This window comes from Kryptolebias marmoratus, linkage group LG1 (genome assembly GCF_001649575.2).
Source record: "Kryptolebias marmoratus isolate JLee-2015 linkage group LG1, ASM164957v2, whole genome shotgun sequence".
NCBI lineage: Eukaryota > Metazoa > Chordata > Actinopteri > Cyprinodontiformes > Rivulidae > Kryptolebias > Kryptolebias marmoratus.
In genome coordinates, this window is record NC_051430.1 from 26,950,528 (window position 1) to 26,970,529 (window position 20,002).

At 38.7% G+C, this 20,002-nt stretch overlaps 1 protein-coding gene across 2 annotated transcripts in view; it reads left to right on the forward strand.

Moving 5' to 3' along the window:
- Nucleotides 1-5,364: 5,364 nt before the first annotated feature.
- Nucleotides 5,365-20,002, forward strand: part of col27a1b (collagen, type XXVII, alpha 1b) — a 62,425-nt gene continuing 47,787 nt past the window's right edge. For both annotated transcript variants that reach the window (XM_017412078.3, XM_017412080.3), the window contains exons 1-4: nucleotides 5,365-5,802; nucleotides 9,053-9,117; nucleotides 12,451-13,718; nucleotides 16,758-16,811. In XM_017412078.3, coding sequence (XP_017267567.1) covers nucleotides 5,750-5,802; nucleotides 9,053-9,117; nucleotides 12,451-13,718; nucleotides 16,758-16,811 — 1,440 coding nt within the window. In that variant the 5' untranslated portion in view covers nucleotides 5,365-5,749. The remainder of the gene's footprint in view (nucleotides 5,803-9,052; nucleotides 9,118-12,450; nucleotides 13,719-16,757; nucleotides 16,812-20,002) is intronic.

Consider the following 20,002-nt stretch of genomic DNA (forward strand, 5'->3'; position numbering starts at 1 on the left):
GTGCTGAGAGGTCGTTGCCCCCCACCCCCACACACAGACAAGTTCCGCTTATCTTAGCTGAAAAATGCAACTGAATTCAATACAAGTTTCTCCTCTTCTCCTGCCCTACAAGTCCTTTCATGTATTTTCTCCCCATTTCCTCTCTGACCTACTTCACCTTTCCCCTCCTCCTGAAATTTTTGCCTCTCTTGATCAGCGGCCCATTCCTTCCTCCAGGTTCCAATCCTTCTGATATCTTTTAGGACGATCTAAGTCATTACTCAGAGCCTACCTTTTCAATCTGCCATTTATTTTATCTAATCTAATCTGCAACAACATGCAACAGTGCTTATTGTGGGGATGTTTTAAAAAGGAGAAAAGATCACAAAATAAATAATTGTCTGTGTAGCAACGATGTTAAAACTGCATGAAACCACCTTGTAATTTCTTCTTAAGTTTACACACTGACTGCTTGTTTCCTTTAAATTTAACAACCAAATTCCAAAAATGTTTTAATCATAACAAACTGGAAAAAGCTAGTAAGCCTCACAAATTTATCTCTGGGGAAACTTATTTAAAAAATTAATATTTTTATTGCTTTAAATGTAACGTTTCATCAAATTTCCTGTTGTAATGTATAGAAAGGACAAACAGAGCACCAGGGCATGTTCTTATTGGATCCAGCTGTGCCTGCACCGAGCTTTGCTGCATCCACCCGACCTAAATTCCCCGAGACATGAGAATACAACAAAAGAGTCTGTGTTTATCTGACAGGAGTTTCCATTACTGGAGGATGACATAAAAAGGTATGTGTGCTGCTTTTCTAAGTTTATATTTTGGAGCTTCCTATAAAAACAGAACAGAATGACTCAAAGTGCTCATAATCCTATCAAGTCCCCTGCTGTTTTTACTATGGAACAAATTACCATCACTTTTAGATAGCACACAATGAAAGGTTGTTAATCTGAGGGCTATAAATAAAGTTGAGTTCTATAAATGTAGGATTAGGATAAAAAAAATACTCCCACACCGTTTGTTTTCTTTAAATTTCAGTGAATTGAGTAAAATAATGGATCTCTTCTAAAAACACACAAATCAATGCTTGTCTTTCTACCAAAGATTGTTCATATTTTCCAATAAACAAGCGTTAATCCACAAGTGAGAAATGAGTGAAATCTTTGCATGAATTGGACACAGTCTCCTCTTAAACAGCTGTCAGGAAGGAAATCAGAGATGACATTACAGCATTCTGAGGTGCACCGTTCCATTGGCCAGCTGTAAAAAGACCAAAACCTTTTTCATGTCCAGGACCCCCAGCCTGCATGAGGCCACAAACCTCTGCATGTCCCCAAAGAACCACAGCTCTGGAACAAATTAAGAGACCACTGCAAATAATTCTGAAACCAGCATCTCTACTTGTATGACAACTGGTGTCTGTTGGATTCTAACACAAGCACATTTCATTCTACTTAATGAGATATTGATTAGTTGATCAACTGAACCAAATCTTATTTAACGAGGAAAAGTATAAAAAAAAAACACACTTTTGTGGTCATCGTTAACCTCTTGCAATAGCACCAGCAATTTTGGCTTCACTGACAGAGGGATCCAGTGAGCGTCAGGCTTTCAGTGGGGTCCAGGTGTGGATGAAGAACCATCAGATCAAGACCCTGTCATGGCACCAGCCTAATATCTAGACCTGAACCCCATTAAAAACCTCTGGAATGTGATTGAGAGGAAGATAGACGGTCATAAGCCATCAAACATAGCTGAGCTGACTGAATCTTTGCTCCTGGAGTGACAAAAAAAGAATCACCCAACAGCAATGTGAAATACTGAGAACATACATAGATGTGATTAAAAAGAAGGTTTGTTGCACCAAATAATGATTTCTGATCGCTTTCTAAGTTAAATCATTAGTTTTGGGATGTCTTAAAATATTTGCATTGTTTGAGGTCTGAAAACACATCTTTCTGTTATTCTGACCATTTGTCATGTTCTGCAAATAAATAATCTAAATGACTATATTTTTATTTGAAATTTGAAATTGGTAGGTTATAGAATAAAACAAAAATATCTATTTTACTCAAACCCATACTTAAACTGACAGTTTTACAGTGGTCTATTCTATAAATGTTTACTGACCTGTTGTGACTTATCACCTCTTTTTTATGTCTGATGACATTCTGGACTTTATATTTGCTTCAGATATTCACTGAAAAGACCAAAACAACAATTACATTTTCTCTAAAAACTCCCTGTCGCAATGAAAACTACAACAGGATGAGTAATTTCACTTTGCTGACACAACACATCCCGAGTATCTGTCCAGAGCAACAAATACACGGTTAGGATTAGTTTTACATCTTTAGCAGGAATAAAAGGGCTGGGGTTGAGCCCCTGCAAATACTAAAATCTGTACTGTCGGTTTCTTTGTTGACTGAAGGTTCAACAGCAGGAACCCTTCAAAGGTCTGTCTTCTTGTAGATCTATCACAGAGACCAAATAGCAAACAAAACACCAGGTCAAAAGGTCAAAACAGCCCTGGCTGGAAGGTTTAAGCGTCTCTGTGTTTTTAGGATGAGGGGTACAGCCTTCGCTCTGACTGGAAGAGTAATCTAAATATCTACCGTCTGGACGTGATAAATGGTGTTTATAATAGTAATAATAGTGAAGATGGAGTGTTAGTGTTTTTGCCTGTGTCTGTGTGTTCATTTGCAAAATATCTTAAGAATCACTGAACAGGTTTTAATGAAACTTTCTAAAAGTAATCATTGGGTCTACAACTGCTCAACTTTTGCAGTGTACTCAGTTCAATGCGGCTGCCACAGCAAAATGATCTTAGCAAACAGAAATGATCGCCTGAAATCTGTGTTTAAAACTTTGGCATTAACCATTGGAGTCAACTGTTTGTTAGCAAAATGTCCTATGAACCACTAAACTGAAATATCTCCGAAGCCAATCCAATTCAAGATGGCTACCACAGCCAACTGATGTTAAAAGACACAAAAATGAGAAAAATTTCTGTGGTTTTTACAGATATTGTGCAAACATTCTGTGTGGCTATAGCTCAGACTTTAGGTGCTAAACATTGCACCTTAACTTAAAAGTTTAGATTTTACTGTTGGAAGCCACTTTGTCAGTCCATTCACAAAATATCTCATGAACCACTGGACAGATTTTATTGACAATTACAGAAAGTAATTATTTAGAGGTTCATTTACAACTGATTACCTTTTGGAGTCAGTGTAAACCACGATGTCTGCCACAGCTGATCAACATTAGCCAACAATAAAATGGCTGTAACTCAGTCAATTTTACAGATGTTGACCAAATATTTGGTGTGGTAGTAGCTGAAAGTCATTCACAACACATACTCTGAGTCTGAACATTGTTTTCAAACATTGACCAAAATGGCTACAACACTGTCATTTTTCAACATAAGATGACCTTAGTCTAAAACTCTGATATAAAAGGTGCAATATATATATATAATTTTTGCTTTTGCTTCAGTTATTGTTATTACCCGACTTTTGGAAAGATCTCAACTCAAGTATTTCTTCCAACAAGGCTAGAGTTTGATAATCAGTTCCACAGGTTGCTGTTATAACTTTTATAGACCATGGAAAACCTTAACCTCCAGGTGTGGATCTTCATCTGGACTCTTCCACAGGATATGAAGACATTGCCTTTCTTGTCTGTGAACTTAAGTTTGAGGTAACAAAAGCTGACATCCGCCATTGCTCCAACAGGTAGATGGGAAGTGATCTTTTAAGATGGTGAAGCTCCCTTCCTTCCTGACCGGGAGGGGGGTTCTGTGGAGAGGAGGGATCCAGTTGCAGGCAGCTGAATCGGTGCTCTGTTGATTCTCCCCTGGACACTGTCATAGTGTGTTTGTTGAAGGCGTGTCAGTGAGGACAGAGGAATTTCACAGCACACGACAAAACACACACACACACCAGCGCAATCCTGACATCTATTCTCCTATAAAGCTGATGAGAACAGATGTGAATGCTGGTCAAGCAGATAAAAAATGTTGTCAGAAAGCTGGTTTGTGGGTTTAAATTTTAATTATTCAAATAAATCGGTCATATCTGCTCCAGTTTAATTGAGCTCAACACTAACAGAGGAGTTAAGCAGCAGAAACAGTGGGAGTGTTTACACTTCAAACCTTCTACTGTCAAACAAATTATCTCACAAGAAATAAAAGGTGCTTGAGTTGGCTCCAGACACCTGTGAGTTCTAATAAATGAACTTTTAGTGACATGAAAACTACTTTTGCATTAGTTGTAGTTGACCTTATCATAAAGTTACAGACTGTTACACTTGCAACATTTAAATATTGTACAATAACCATTTTAACAAAATAACAGAAGATTTTCCAGGATAGTTTCCCCTAAAAAGAGCTGAACTCAATATTAATTTATTTGCTTTACAAACATTTTACATTTTAAATAATCAATTGAAACATTTTTTACCTAAAAATCCAAATTTGTATAAATAGTTATGAAAGATTTGAAATATTTTAACAATTCTGATAGGCCATAGAGTTTATGAAATTAAAATTATTTGAATTATAAGTAAGAAAAATAAATATATTTTGTAAACACAGATGCAGGTTTATTGTGTTTAGTGATGTGTTTAAACAAATAAAAAACAAGGAAATAAAGCTGCTTGAGGCTTATAGCCTTAACATACAAATTTAAAAAAAATAAACAAAACATATACGCTTTTCGCAGGAAACGTCAGCTGACACGCATTTTCTTTGCAAGCTACTTGTGTGAACAAAACCAAATCCACTTGGTTTCCAGTTTAGACTGTAGTTGATGATTGCTAACAATGCTAACGATGCTAACTATGCTAACAGTGACTGTGATGAGTGGAGTCACCCAGTTCAAGTTTTCCATAGAAGACAACCTAAATCTGACATAAATTTATTTCAAACTGCAGCTGAAATAAAACTAAAACCCCTCAGCCGGTGATTGAGTAAGAATGGCAGACTGTATAAAAAGGTTGGTGAAGTCGATATGGGAGAACTTTAAAGTGTTTATTCACGATATTCATGATAATCTTTAAATGTTTGATTTCATACTTTGCAGTGAGTACCTTTAGGAACCTAACAGCTGCTCAGTTAGTGCTCAGTCTGTTTTCTTCAGGGAGGCACTGAGGGGGCTTGAGTAGATATCTAAAAACCTTTGCTGTGCCCCTGCATGTGCACCAAAATGCAACAACTCGTTCAAATCCTGCAAAGTTTCAGCAGAATAAGCGCCACCAAGCACGTGGGCAGGTGGGGGTCCGGCTTTCTGGAAGGACACACCTTCAGCTCGAGCTCCAAATGTGTTTCCCTGGATGTCAGCTGAGGGCGACAGAGGGAGGTGTGTCCCCCCCTTCCCGCTTCTCGCTTCTCAAGATTTCCCTGAGTCCACAATAAACTTTCATTTTGGAAAGTCGTCACACACGCGCGCACACACACACACCACCTCGGTCATCTTGTAGCTGCAGCCGCGGTTCTCCTGCAAAGCCGAACAAACTGAACTCTTGTTATTCAGAAATAGAAGCGCACAGGTGGAGCGGACCTTTTTTTATTTTTTACTTTTTAAGAGGAATCACAGGACAATGACACCAAACAGGATTCTCAGTGTTGGTTAGTTTTCGCGTTGTTTGTTTGTTTTGGACCTTTCACTCCTCGCGCGAGCCTGAAGGAACACCTGGGATGGAAAAAGTCACCTCCTCCGGACGGAACTGAAACCTCTCAGGGAAGAATGAAGTAATGGAGCCGGACAATGCCCCGAACTCCGAACCCAAAACCACTGGAGTCGGGGGGTGAGTGCAGACATTGTTTTTTATTTTTTTTATTTATTTTTTTTAAATAACACTTTTCTGGGTTTAAAATAAACAAAAAGGACTCCTCCATGTATCCGTGAACACGTCCGGGTTGAAAGACACAATTAGGCGAAGGATTTCTGCGATATTTTGTTTGTAAGCTTGATTTAAAAAAAAAAATAAAATAAATAAAAATAAAAAAGTTGGACTATTATCAGCTTGAAACAAACTTGCTGTGTTTGGAAAACTGAAATACAGTTATTTTGTGTCGGAGCCTGAAGGGAAAGTTTAATAAGTTGCAGATAAGAGGAAGTGGAAACAGTTCAGTGAAAGTCTCCATTCAGCCTGTGTCAGAATGAGCTGCCAAACGATCTGGGATTGATTTGAGGGGAGATGTGTGGATGAGAGGCGGAGACAATCCAAATTCTCCTCCTTTTCCTCCTTTTTCCCCCTTTTCTCTCTCCTCCCTGCTGTGGTTTTCCCTCAGCTGGCCGGCCGGCTGCTGTCCCAGTGGGAGGAGATAGGAAAAGTCAAAATGTTGCATCACGTCACTCTGCCAGATACACACTGAGACTGGACCCCTCTTTTTCTGCTTCTGCTCATAATGTAACTTTAGTTTAACATGAAAAGCAGGAGAACTTTTTTCAAATCGTCAACTAGTGGTTGAGCAACATTTGTCTGCAAAAACCACTAATGTACAAAAAAGAGAGAATTCCTGCCACAGCTTTCATTGGGACTGAGTTTAATCCGCTGGGGTTAACCAAATTATCATCTCTGGGGTGTAAAAATCTAACACAACATTGGTGATAATTATGATTTATGTCACTCTAAAGCCTTCAGAGTGGTACTCAGCACGACCTTTATCATTTAACCTGAAATAAATTAGTGGTGGGAAGTTTGCAGTGCCTAATGTGGAATAGTATCCATCTCCCAAACTTTGATTCATTTATCAGTGGTGTCCAATACTGGTCCTGGAGGGCCACCATCCTGCATGTTTTACTTGTTTCTCTGCTCCAACACACCTGATTTGAATCAGTGTGTCATTAACAGGCTTCTGCAGAACCAGAACATGAAGAGGTAATTTAACCACTGAATCAGGTGTGTTGGAGCAGGGAAACAAGGAAAACATGCAGGATTGTGGCCCTCGAGGACCAGGACTGGACACCCCTGGTTTAGATGTTTCCCTGCTCTTCAGCAGGTCTTCCAAGTCCTGCAGAAGCCTGTTAATCACTCAATCATTCAAACCAGGTGTGTCACAGCAGAGAAACACCTAAAACATGCTGGATAGTGGCCCTCGAGGACCAGGATTGGACACCACTGGTTTAACCAGTATGGCACAGAAACACAGGGGTGGTTCTAGAAGGTGGCAGCTGCCACTGTAAAAAACATCTCGCCACCCAAGTTGTTACCCTATTTGTGGGCTAGTTCATATAATTTTGTACATTTCGTACAATGCTGAAAGTCCTGACATCTGCACAGAACTTCAGCCTCCATCCAATTTCAAAATGGTCTCACCCACCAACAGGACCACAGCGTTTCACAGTGGCTAAGACAGTTTCAAGACCTCACGACTGTCAAATAACTACTGGTGCTTTTCTGCCGCTGAAGCACAACTTTAGTCAGTCCTGAGAGTTTCCAGGACTCAAACTGACAAATCTGAAAGAAAAAAGATAATCCGAAAAACATGTCAAGTTTATTTGTGCCTTTTTAGTAACTGACGGAAACAGAATGAAAAGAATGGAATCCAAGTCATATTACTATGGTACTTTTTACTGCAGTTTCTGTACATTTTTTTTTCTTCTGCAAACAATACATATAGTTTGGTAAAAAAAAATGTCAGTGCTGCCATGATCACTATAAAACAATGTAACACTAGACAAGATCTTCATCCTTGCAAAGTTGTTTAGGTGCTTATGGGAGTTTAACTGTCCAGTTCACATGTGTTTTGTGGATCTGGAGAAGACTTATGACCGTGTTCTCTGAGATAATCTGTGGAGGTGCTGTGGGAATATGAGGTGCCGGGCTTGTTCTCAGTGTGAGTTGGTCTCCAGTAAGGAGCAGTAGATGGATCAACGGATTGAGGCCTCATCCACTTTAATCAGGGGGTTGCTTCGGTCTGTCATTGTGAAGAAGGGGCTGAGCCAAAAGGCAAAAGGTCTTGATTAACTGGTCCATCTATGTTCCAACCCTTACTTATGGTCTTGCAGGGCCACTTATGGTATGGATCATGGTTGAAAGAATGAGATCTCCATGACATGCTGAGCTAAACTGAGCTTCCTCTCTATGCTGGCTGGACTCGGCTTTAGAGATTCAGTGAGTAGCTTCATCATCTCAAGTGGTTCGGGCATCTGATTAGGGAACCTCTTGGGTACAACCTATTGGGAGAAGACCTTGGGGCAGCCCCAGAACTTGTTGGAGGCATTAAATCTCCACCTTCGGATCCCCTAGAGGCAACTGGAGAGTGTCACTGAGGAGAGGGATATCTGGATTTCCCTCCTGGACCTGTTGCTGTTGTGACCCCACCATGGAAAAAGGAAAACCAATGGATGAATGGTTATATGATTATCTATGGGTCGCAAAAATGTAGCTCCTTCTAGATGCATAAAAAATCCCACAGTGAAATGGTGCACAGCCGTGATGTGTTACAAATTCAGATGTTAAAGATAAAAGCCAGCACTGATGTATGACTTTTTTTCATACATTTATCCACAGTGTTGGAGGTTCATGGAGATTTAGTGTTTTTAGTCAGAGTGGTTTTGTTGGAGCACCCACCAGTCCTGCTGAGCAGTAGCTTATCTGGTCAGAGGGAAAAAAAGAGATAAGATAAAGCTTTTTGTCTTTAAACAGATGTTTGTCTTTAAACAAAAGCAGAACTGCAGCAAGCCTGGCAAAATACACTGCATCTAAAGGTTGGTGCATAATCTTTTGCACATGATTTAGACTTGTACTACTTTACATGTTGTAACTTCAAAATAAATATTTCAGTATGGAATGGATTCAGTATGAGTTAAAACAATCTGTAGTTCAAAAATGTGAACACTATCTGGGATTTCTTTTCTAGCTTTTTAAGACCAAAAGCTTAGATGGTAGTAAATAAACAGAAAATTTGAAATTTATAGCTCAGGTTATCTATCTGTAGGAATGTATCGTGGAATTTGGCATTTCAGGACTAAATCAAAACCAAAAAAATTAAAGCATGAAAACTTGACTGTGTCCCATATTCGTTTATTTATTTTTTAATGTTTTACAGGAGATCTCTAATTCTTTGGACTATATTGTTCTGCAGCTGCTCTTTGAGACTGGCACAAGCGCAAGGTAAGCAACTTACGGGCAAAACACCCGACTAAGTGTTTTTCTTTTCATGCATTCACACAACTGAGAAGCTAATGTCACAAATGTGCTTCATAATCAATATGAGAAAATTAAAACGGTTCAGCAGGAGGTTACAGTGACGCTTCCTGATGCCTCCTGTGCAACACTGCATTGAAAGACTATTTAAGGTCAGAATCAGATAAAATTATAATATTCTTGCAGTTAAGCAACAATAAAAGAGAATGGATGAAGAAAGAGCTTCTAAGATGAGTTTTTCATTGTGCATATAAGTTATTTATTGATTATAGTATCTGACAAATACAATCGGGATTCACCTTGGTCAGGTTATCTCTCTGTTCCACCCATTTCTTTTAAAGTAATTGTTGTGTGATTAACACTTGATATTGATTACTGCTGTGGATATTATTATATTTTTGACAATCATTCTTTACTTTTTTCTATATATTTAGTGCTTCCATTCTTCTTCCAGTATGTCTGATACTGTCTTAGCAACTATGCTAAAATTATACCTCTGTACAAGCCTCAAAACAAAAATAAAAGTAACATTCTTTTATGGAATACATATCACCTGTTGCTATGCATGACAAAATTTTAAACCAAAATTTTGTGCGATCTGTTGTTGTCTCTAAGTATGTGCTTGGATGACTCTTTAGAATTTTAGCTCTGACTCAGCATATGCCAGTTTTTTACAGTTTCTTTCATGCGTTTTTTGGCATTTAACTACTTCAGCATACTTAATCATTCAGGTATAAACATGTTCAGCTCATTTAGGAGATGGGTGCTATGATATTTGCTTTAATATTAGCTTTTAATTAATGTAATTTTAGTGTATGTTTTGTTAAGAAAGTCTCAGGTTTTAGCTACTTTTGTTTGCTAATTTTAGCTTTTCTTTTGATTGTTTTAAAATTGAGGATTTAGTTTCTTCTTTTCTTTTTACCACTGCAGAAAACGTGCAGAGCACATGGACTGCGTGCTAATTTAGAAAATGAAATAATCCAAACACGTGCCTGCTCTCTGGCAAAGTTTTCCTGTCTGATGTAGTTGTTCTTAAGCCAAACTTGGCTGTGTTATGTTTTTATAAAATTAATTCTTAGTTTTTTTGTTCTGTTCATCAGGAGTTCATAAAGAGCCTCAGGCGTCCCGCCTACGAACGTGGATTAAAAAATGATGCAGAGAAAAGCCCCGAGAACATTTTCACACAATCAAAGAACAATTTTGCTTTCTCATACCTTATTAACAATTCAAATCAGTGCTGCAAAGGAAAACTGACTGTCGACTGTCTTTGTTCGTTCTTCAGCGTTTATTTGATGTATATTTCTGTATCTGTGAGTTTTTCAGTTCGGCTGGCCTCCTGCTGCCTGAACACAGAGCAGGGTTTCCCCTCTCTTGAGTCTAAACTCGTCTCTCTTCTTCTGGGCCGCAATTCATTATTCAGCAGTTTATTTCAGTTCTGCACACATTTGTTTTGAATTACTGTAGAAAAGGATGGATATCTGAGATTTTTATGAGGTTTTGTTTTTAGACTGGACTTACCAAGAGGATTAATGTTCCATATTTAGGAAGTGCTGACTGACTGGATGTTTTTTTTTCTTTAGCCCTGCCAAGTTAAACAGAAAACGACTTTGTTAATACAGATGATTCCTAGTTTTGTCTAACAAAGAAATTGGCAGGAATATAGAAAGTTTTCCAACGTTTTTTGATGTTGGACTTTCAAATAACCTCGAATGTGTTAATGTTTGAAGATTTAAAGGGCTAGTTGGAGAAATAGTTTAATTCTGATCCAACTGATGAACTTGTTCAAGCTGGTCCAGGACCAAAGTGGATTGCTGCCATCTTAAAACGTCTCCAACAACTGAAAGTTTCACAGCGGTATATGCAAATACTATTTTATAAACATTTACATTGCTAATAATTTCACATTAAACAGTTACAGTGGCAGAAACATAATATTCCTGCAGGAAATGCCCCAGGTTGCACTGGAAGGGCTACAGCTAGCTGCTGCAGCTATTTACTCTTGCAAATGACCATAGAATTCTATTTAAATTAAAAATTAAAAGCCATTAATTACTTTCTGAAAAGTTTTATTAAAATTCATACAGGAATTCATATGATTTTTTGCTAACAAACAAGAGTTGATATCAGTTCTTAATGTGGAAGTTTAAACACCTATGTTAGGTGATCACTTACCGCTCAGAGTATACTTTGGGGACACTACTCTGATGGCATTATAAAGGTTTATAAAATAGTTCTCATGAATGGTAATAAAATTTTTGAATTTGGAGTTTTTCTGAAGATGGCAGCACTCTATTTTGGTCTTAGCCACAATTGGATTAATCGTTAGCTCTTTAAGTCCAGTGTATTTCTGCAGACTGAGGTTGTTCAAAGAGCCAATTCATTAAAAGTGCATATATATTTTTGGTATAGATTGTTTATGCCACATTAATTTTCGGTCACCAGCATGAAATTTAAAAAGTAGCTTCAAGAATATAATAAAGAATTTAATAGAAAGAAAGCCTGTTTCTTTGCTCCACTGCAATGTGGATTTAATCCTCAAAGGTGTGCATCCAATTAGGAGCAATATACAACACACACAGCAGCGTAATGTGGGAACATTAGTCACATTTTCCTCTCGTGAGACGTGATTCGCAATTAAAACCTGCAGCAAGCAACCTGCAGTATGTTTTCATGAGCTCAGGCTCCTGTCAGAGGAATCATCTTTAATCAGCAGACATTACCAGATAAAGTGAGATAACATTTCTGTTCGTGCACTCAGAAACCTCTTACATCGCCACAACTGTCTTCTCCGGGGACTCGTTCAGCTTCTGCTTCCTGAGATTGTCCTAATTAAGACTGATGTAAGGATTACATAATATGCAGCAATCCCCCAAAGTAAATGCTGATGTGTGACCCTATATTGGGACTCTTATGTGACTTTTTAAAAATTGCTTTGCTGCAGGTTTTCCATTAGTCGGACTTTATACTTGTAAAATCCCAGGATTGCATCATAGCACATTAAATATCACTTATGTTCCTGCAGTTTCATTTCTTCCAGTTTACACTTTGATGGAGATCAGCATGCTTGATGAGGAGATTTTTACACAAATTGTTAACACATTTTCATTTGAATGTCTCATTAAGTGTTCATATTGAGGGAAAATGCAGTGTGGCAATAAAAAAAAAAGAGATTAAACAAGAGGCAACGAGCAAATCCAAAATACATGTTCTTTTGTGTTTTACATGCTAGGAGTTCAAAATAAATGTGAGTATCATTAACAAACCCAATTGTCTCTGACTTCTCTTTCCTGTTTTTTGAAGATGTGGATATCCTGAAGCATCTTGGGCTCTTTGGGCGAAGGACAGGCGGGTCCGCTCAATCCATTCTTAATGGCGTCATCCCCTTCAAGTCTGGCGTCATCCTTACTCCAAGGGCCCGCATCCAGGTGCCCCTGCGCACTGTGATCCCTGCCACCTTCAACACCACCAGCCTCTCCCTGATTCTCAGCCTGTCTGTTCATCGCTTCAACAGCGCCTTTCTTTTCTCAGTTCTGTCTAAAAAAAGGAAAGTGCAGCTCGGATTGCAGTTCATACCAGGAAAGGTACTTGTACATGTTGCGCATAAAAGCTATGTGAGTTTTGACTATGATGTCTATGATGGCCAGTGGCACAATTTTGCTTTGGATATTCAAACCCACCAAGTATTCTTGCACACATCTTGCGGTAAGAGAAGTCTGTATGTGGATTTATCCTCTAAAAAAGAGACTGTATTGGATTCAGATGGCTCCTTCCTGCTGGGCAAAATGAACCACAATTCGGTGCCATTTGAAGGCGCCATTTGTCAGTTTGACATTTATCCCTCTGCTAAGGCAGCTCATAACTATTGTGATCATATTAAGAAACACTGCAGAGAAGCAGACACCTATCGGCCTGTGTTTTCTCCCATGCTACCTCTTTTTTCAGACCCAAATATTTCTTTCACTCACGTAAATTCACTGCCGTTGACAGAAAGACCCAAAAGGGCAGAGATGACTACTTTGACTAGGACTACAATTCCTCTTCCAGCTGACCACTTGTTGCTGAACAAAACAGCTGATTATCAGACTGTAAGCTCTACAAAACCTGGTGCTGTTTCTGCTTCTCCCCCAGTTCATCCAGGACTGGGAAGTCCTTTCAGACTTTTAACTCAGACTGTTACTGCACCACTTTGGATTAGCAGGAGTACACCAAATCCAAAATTAAAATCGCACACCAGAAAGTACACAAAGCAGAGGAACTCCGCAGAAACTTCTGGAAAACCTATACTTTCACCCGTTTCCACCAAACCATCAGAGATGAAAACAACCTTCTGGACCAAGACTGCTCCCACACAGGGGTCTCCTTCGAACACCTACAGTCCACATGAAAAGGAGTTTACCACAGTAACTCTAAGGAAACCTGAGCCAAAAGTGACCAGCGTGCAGGATTTCAAACCAGCCATTGCAGTCACTCCAGCTTCAACAGATGGTCTGCAAACATTTGACCTGGAGCCGACCCAGTTCTCACTGTTTGCTGGACCACCTGGACTAAAAGGAGAACCAGGACCGCCGGTGAGTGAGTTAGCTTTTATGAATGAGTGTGTGCATGTTTGCTGCTGCATAGTGCTGAAGTGCTTATGAATGAGTTGGGCCCTCAGAACTGGAGCAGATGGCAAGCGTTAGTTCAGCTTTGACCCAGTCTCCAGCACATTTCTGGATCAGAATGATTAACCAGCTTGACAGCTTGTTGTTTAAGGGATGTTTTTGTTCTTTTATTCCTGTCCTTCAGTGTTTTGAGTTGCTGATAATTCAAATTTTGTTGAATCTCATGGTTGTTCAGTCGTGCCTATATTAATAACAGTTTTTGAATTGCTTGTATCCTTATTGGTTTGTTTCCTCAGTTGCAAGTCATACATTCATGTGACGTGAAAGATTTTCAATCAGCATTAGACTGGTGATATTGTGTGACATTTTATTTTAGCAGCGGAGGAATTACTCAGGGTACACAGCCTTTTTCACTTAGTGGAGAGACTGGCAGTGAGGTGTTAGATTCCTCCGAGGTGATGTCTGGCTGCTCCAAAAAAGATACTTTTAAAGTAGGGTGAAAGGTTAAAGGGATAAGGTGCTTGAACACAATCAACCATTCAGACTATATTTAAGAGGCCAAAATATCATGAATGTAGTGCTTTACTCCTCACTATGAAGCACCACACAAAGTTTGCACCTTGCAAGCATGCAAAAATATGTTTGTTTATAATATGTAATAGATTAGATTAATTTTAATCCTCCTATCCAAGGCTTGTCTCACTTTTTCTCCCTGACCAATGAACACGTTCGCTGGTAATATGGGGGTTTTGCCTGAGGGCACTAAGACATGTAGACTGAGGTTAAAACATCAACCTTTTAATTTATCTTTGTAGATAAAGGACTGTTTTTTCTTCAAAGCCACAGCAACCTTCTTTATTCACAAAAGTTACTAATTCAACTCTCAAATTAAATTCTGCTTAGTATAAGCTTTTGCATGTTTTTGTGCCTACATGTGCAAAAACCCTAGGAGCCGAGATGATGCATTCATAATTTTGTTCATATGATTTTGAGATCACTGGTGACTTACTACCTGACTCATCTGTTTACAGCTTAACACTTAAGTTAAATAGGTGATGAAAATACACTGCTTTTTAATTATCTGTTTAAAAGTAAATAAAAACTTGGCATTTTGTTAATTTCTTCCTTTGCTTGCGATTTATTTGCTGCATTTTCTGTCTGTAGTTTCTTTGTTGCAACCTTTTGGCTGAGAGTTATGTCTTGATACATGTGTAGTTGGTGTGCATAGTCCTCATACTTACAGTGCCGTTGGCTGTGTGTAATTGTCCACAGACGAACTAGGGAGGGCTCTCGTAAACTGGTGCAGATGGCAAAATTTGTTACACATGCCTCATGGGTAAGCTGACAGTGAAACAGTGAACTGCATTTAGGTCAGCAGTCTGTCAGGTTGCAGTGTTACATATAAAATGTGTGTCAAATATTTGCCTCGTATCACTGTTCTTGAATCAATAATGGCAGGTGAGATAAAAAGGCTGGAATTCTTTTGCTGGCCCTCCAAATACAGACAGTGATTCAAATACAAGCCAAGCCGATGTCTGTTAATGCAAAATGTTTATTCTTCTGATTTTTCCATGGCCAGCTGTCTGCATATGCCATTCACTGGCTCTTTCTTACACACATAGACTGGTTCAGCTCTTTGACTACCTCAAAGGCATATTAGTTGCAAATAAATTTCATCAGACCTGGGCCATTTCACACGTGACAGAGAAGCAGGAAGAGGGTGTATAGGCCGGGCTTGAAAGTGTTGTGTGAAAAGGGGCAAAGGATGAGGCAAGTGGTAAGACTCAGGAAAATATAAATATACTGAATTCTTGTTACCTCAGCTCATAATTGATTGTATCAAGGCCAGGCAGGGACAGTTAGATTCTTTGGAGCACAGATATGCTTGGAAACCTTAGGTCTTATTTATGTGATGGTTTAAGGGAAATAAATTGGGTTTACAGTACTGGCTTAACATCCAAGTTCTCTAGAGAGATCGGTCCAATCAACAGTCTGTGGAATATCTTGGGCATTCAGGTTTGCTCCACCTCACAGTGTTAAGGTCACAAAGGATCTGCCCTTCATGGATTGATACCAGGTACAACAATAAATATTCAAAATGTCCAAAAGAGTCCATGTCTTAATGGACCATGGCTTTTAGTATAGAAGTTACATAAATTCTCTGAGGAAATACAGCCACCTTTAGCACTGATTTGGCCCTGACCCAAGCAGCAACTGCAGCTCAGACGGCTTATCACATGTTGATCGCCTGATGGCTGAAATCTAAAGAATCTAAAAGTTGCTGAAAACCTTTTGGCTGGTTCGACTAAATGTTGGCTAAAAGAAAATATAATAGTCGATAGGTGTTCTGTCCAAGCCACACAAAGTGCTCTATACATCTGACATTAATATAGACCCCCCGTTTTAAGCAAGACTGCCTTGAGCTGTTTTTCAGCTCATTTCCCTCTTACTCTTTAAACTTCTTGAGCTGCAGGAAAATAAGATACAATCCCAAGATCTCAAACAGAATCAGGTTCTCAGATTCACCTTTCATTAAATGTGACCTTTCAGAGATTTGCTAATCAATGTATGAAATTGTTTTAAAGCTAGCTGATGCTCATATTTAATATGATTGGTTGTGGCTGGAACCAGTGGTGACCTCCCTGCCAGCAGAATAACTTGTGCTCTGTTGTGATTTTAGGGCTGAAATAATGTTGGCTAAAGGACAGGCTTATATCAGTTTTTAACAAGACACCCTCATGCCTGGCAGCACGAGGGTGTTTTGTTATATGTCAGGGATTGCTTTGTAACATTCAGCTAACTTTCCCAAATTTGACATAAAGGGAAAAAATGCTCTGAGATTTCTTGAGTGTCTTCTCTAAAGATTATTTCAAAACCTGGAAGCATGTTCTTTATTATTCCAACTTTAAATAATATCTTTAAATAATATGAAAAAGGCAGGATTTCTTATTTTTGTATTTATAGACCTTCACTACACTAATGACATTTTTAATCTATTGCTTTCAGGGCCCTCAAGGATTTCCAGGCTTGCCAGGAAAACCAGGCAAGAGGGGCCCAAGGGTAAGTGTATCTTACTAACTAGTGACAGGTTTCTCATTTACCTTTGCATAGTTCCTTTTTCTTCTGTCTTTCTTTTTCAGTTCTCTTTTGGTATCTTCTACATTCACGCTTGTCTCTAAAGCTTTCACCGTAGAGAAACAACACCATTTGTCAAGCACTAATATAGGAAAAAAAAAAGTATTTTGATCAGAAACTGACACGCCTCTTTAAATTGTAGATGATTATTCAGCTAGACCTTAGTCTGCTTTAGCTCTGGGTTTGATCAAGCTGTGCTTCACTGCTGCCAAGGTCAATTTGTAAATCTTTAGTGCAAACAACCAGAATCTACAAATCTGTGGGTTACCGGTGTGAAATTAATTGAATACATAAGGAAGGCATTAAACTGAGGAAAAATAATGCTGCTAGTGTGTATTTATTGTACATATTTCCAGAACAAGTATAAACATGGCTGGTACTTTAATAAGGTACAGGCTCTGTGTTAACATCAGTGAATGTTTGTGTATTGAACTTCGTTTAGGTCCTATGGTGCCATGTTTTCCATTTTGTAGCTTAATTTAAGCTGCAAATGATGGAACCAAACATCAGCAGCTTCAGTGCCGGTGTTGTTTCAAGTCTATTGCTTGCAGAATAAAGAAAAGAAAAGAGCAAACACCGGGACATGATCTGTCTCAAGAGACACCATTACTGACGCTTGTGCAGCTAGCTGCTGCCCTGTAAAACACCTCTTCTTCTCCTTTACATGAAAGTAAATGAAGCAGAAGTTAAGCCTGTTATTTCAATGGTGGGATGGCAGTCTTGATTGCTCTTTTGCCGAGCTGCTTATTATTCACGCCTGCAGAGCATTTGTGCTGCTGAGGCATGTGTCCATTAGCTACCTGCTGCAGCCCTGCAGTTGGGCCTCAGGGGTAGGTTTTGGGAAACCCAATCTCTAAACATGGAAGAAAGAAAGCTTTGTCCTCATCTTATTAAAGGCATTTAAGACCCTGCTCAGTAGCTCTCTCCACTATACACCAACTTCTATAGAGTTCATTCATCATCAAGCTTCTGAGACTCTCACTAACTCAGAATGTGAGGATAAAGTTTAGGCTTTTTAGTATTTTTCTTTTAAATCATCAAAAACTCTGTGGTTAGTACACAATTGGTGGCACATAATCTTCAGAAATTTCACATGTGGACTTTGGACTAATAAAGACTGAAATAACTTGGAATGAAAACATTTATTCACTTTTTGCCATATTTGCAATTCATTTAGCCTACAGCGCATTTGCCTTTTTTGCCCCAATTTGGTGTCTACTTGTCAACAAAATAACCAGTGTGTACAACCTTTTATTAGAACTTTTTGTGAAAAGAATGCCGACTAGAAAATCTGTGGACTGGATCAGGTCACTGCTGTGTTAGTTATTTTCAACCATGACAAGAAGTAATGACCTTTAATGTTGAATTAACTGCTGATCTGCTGGGATTTTCAGGCACAACCATATCTAGAGTTTACAGAGAATGGTTAAAAAATAGAAAAAATCCTGGGAGCGGCAGTTGTGGGGATGAAAAACAATGCCAGAGGAGAATGGACAGACTGGTTGGAGATGATAGAAAGGCAGCAGTAGCTCAAGTAAGCACTCACATGTCTCAAATAACCCCAGGTCTGCAGAATACCATCTCTTAATGCATAATGTGTTGATTCTCAAACCACAACCAGTGTCCAACACCTCATTGAATCTATAAAGTGAGTGGTGAGTGTATGTCAGGATTCTGAAAAGCTGCACAAAGTCATACAATGCAAATTAATAACAAGCTATGACCTAATTTCAGCTTCTCTGCTGTAGAAAAGACAGGATCAAACAGCTGTTGCTATTGGGGAGAAAAATAATACACAATGGAAACAATGCAACATTTCCTGCAAGCTGTGGGCATTCTGACTCACTTCAAACTTTCCAGCAGCTGGAACCAAACAGCAGAGTTGATGTCTCAACTCTCTGACAGCGAGCTGTCCTGTCTGACTGAACAGATGGTCTCACCGCTGCTTCCACCTCTCAGCAGCTCGAATGTGAGAGCGTTCACGTTCCTCGACATAGTCGTGAGCCCTGCAGAGTGCCAGAGTTCATCCGACCCTCAGGGGGAGGATTGTGAGCGGATCAAAGGGGGCTTTGTGCAGAGAAACTGACCTGGGAGCGTGCAGTCAGTCTGTAATGCAGAGTTTCTTCAAAGTTGGGAACATTTGCTTACTTAAAGAATGATTGACATACATGATATAGACTTGTGTTGGCAGCACTGTTTAGCTACAGTTTTGTTGGTGCGGAAAACTAAATTGATTTATGTAGCTTGTAAATTATTGATTCTTCTGAAATGAATCAAAATATGTCAACACAAATTTGGGGTCTTTTGAAGGCTTGAATAAGATTTATTGTCACTGACAGAGATGTTTTTCACTGTTGCTTGTATTTAGGCCAATAAAGAGCACATTTAAAGCTAAAAACAAGGAAAAGAAGATCACTTAGAGCATTAAATATAAAACAAAATATGCCAAATAGGTTTGGACCATTTGATTTGATTTATTCTACACCATTTATTTGAATATTTGTTCTTTGAATGTGCTACAAATGAAAATGTGTTTCAGTATGTGGTGCATCTGCCCACCAGACATCACAACTGTTCCATAAGAGGAGATCCTATTCCCACCTGCAAAAACAAATGATTGTGTAGAAAAAAATGCATGAAATTGCAGACTTTACTGCGATTATTGTGAAATAAATTAAATAGGCTTTTTTTTTAAAGCAAAAACTCTGAACTTTGGCTATATGAAGTTTTTTAAATAATGGAAAATCATTTGAATTTTCTATATTGTTTTATTTTGCACATTTTTTATTATAATGATTTGACAGTCAGTTAATCTAAGATAAATAAAACTGATCAGTTTAATCATTAAGAAAAAAAAACTTTATTAGGCAACATGAGTTGAGAACACTGACTCAGTTGAAGCAGTTAGCATCCCAAGGAAATAATTAGCATTTATTTTGCACCAAAGTGTTACTATCCTTTAGTTAAAATTGAATTCATTGTGCAAATGATGCAGACTTGGTGTCCAGAGAAGGTGTGAGTGGGTTTGTTCTTAGTTAATGGTCTATAAAAACGGTAACACTCCTTGCTTCAGTCCTGTAAAAGTCTTTGGGCTTCATTGTAAAGCTGCTCACATC